Here is a 1254-nt window from a genome sequence, read left to right on the forward strand (position 1 = left end):
AAAAAAAAAAACAAAAGAAAGAAAAAGAAAAGAAAGTACACCTCCCATTTAAGTAAGAAGTGTCAGTACAGGGAAGAAGGTCAGAACATTGCCATGGTGAGATGAGTGTGCCCTTGGAATCCTGCGCATTTGCCCAGCTGTTTGATACAAACCAGGAAGCACCAATGAAGTTCAGAAGCAAGTTCTCCAGAGAAAAGGAGGACAGTACACATTCAGGGCCTATTTCTGTAAATACCATCCTGATCATTAGATCTCCTCCTTCATGCTCCAGCTGAGGCTGAAGAGATAGCCTCAGGCTCCTCCCTTTTTGTTTCTTCTGCCAAGAGCCCATCCTACCTTGAGGTCGATTATCCCACTCTTCTGCACTGGGAGGTAGGTGACCCGAAAGCCCTCAGCTTCTAGTGAACGGCAGGAGTCCAAGACACATTTGTGTTCAGTCTGGGTAGTGATCACATGTTTTTTCCGTGACCTATAGAACCTGGCCACCCCCTAGAAATTGTGGTGGTGGAAAGAAAGAGAATACACTCAGAAACAGTAATAACTTCAATCATACTTAGAAGAGGAAAATGGGCAAGGACAGTATGTATGTCTAACATCAATTCTCTGATACCAACTGAGTATCCTACAATTCAATTCAATTTGACACTAACTACCAGAGTCAGTGAAAACCCCATGGGTTATGGACTTGGTCACACAAGACTACCCCTATTTCAGATGCCAGATGAAAATCTTGAGTGTATCAAAACACCTGTATGTTTGCTCAGCCAGCTACAAATTCAGGGCTTCCTATAGCTATCTCAAGTTCAATAATTTGCTAGAATGACTCATATTTTTGTTCAAACCCAGAAAATGTACAATATCAAGGGTGAATCCTAATGCAAGCTCTGGACTTCCAGTGATAATGATGGGTCATTATCAGTTCATCAATTGTTAGTTCATCTCTTTCTGGTGGGAGATATGGCTAAAGGGGAGGAGGCTGCACATGCTTAGGGGCAGATGATATATAACAGATCTCTGTACTTTCCTTTTAATTTTGCTGTGAACCTAAAATTGCTATAAAAAAACAAAGTCTGGGCTCGGCGCCTATAGTTCAACCGGCTAAGGCGCCAGCCACATACACCTAAGGTGGCGGGTTCGAATCCCCAGCCCGGCCTGCCAAACTTGGAAAAAATGATTCTGTGTTTTGTGTGGAACCAGAAAAAACCCCGTATAGCTAAGGCAGTTCTTAGTAATAAAAACAAAGCCGGGGCTCGG

General features: G+C 43.1%; 1 protein-coding gene across 1 annotated transcript in view; it reads right to left on the minus strand.

Moving 5' to 3' along the window:
• The window catches only part of NFS1 (NFS1, cysteine desulfurase), a 36384-nt gene that overhangs the window by 24597 nt on the left and 10533 nt on the right, over positions 1-1254 (minus strand). Inside the window, exon 5 of the mRNA XM_023512261.1 lies at positions 337-489. Within this exon, the coding sequence (XP_023368029.1) occupies positions 337-489 (153 nt within the window). The remainder of the gene's footprint in view (positions 1-336; positions 490-1254) is intronic.

This window comes from Otolemur garnettii, unplaced genomic scaffold, assembly GCF_000181295.1.
Source record: "Otolemur garnettii isolate 467f Iridium unplaced genomic scaffold, OtoGar3 scaffold00025, whole genome shotgun sequence".
Classification (NCBI taxonomy): Eukaryota; Metazoa; Chordata; class Mammalia; order Primates; family Galagidae; genus Otolemur; species Otolemur garnettii.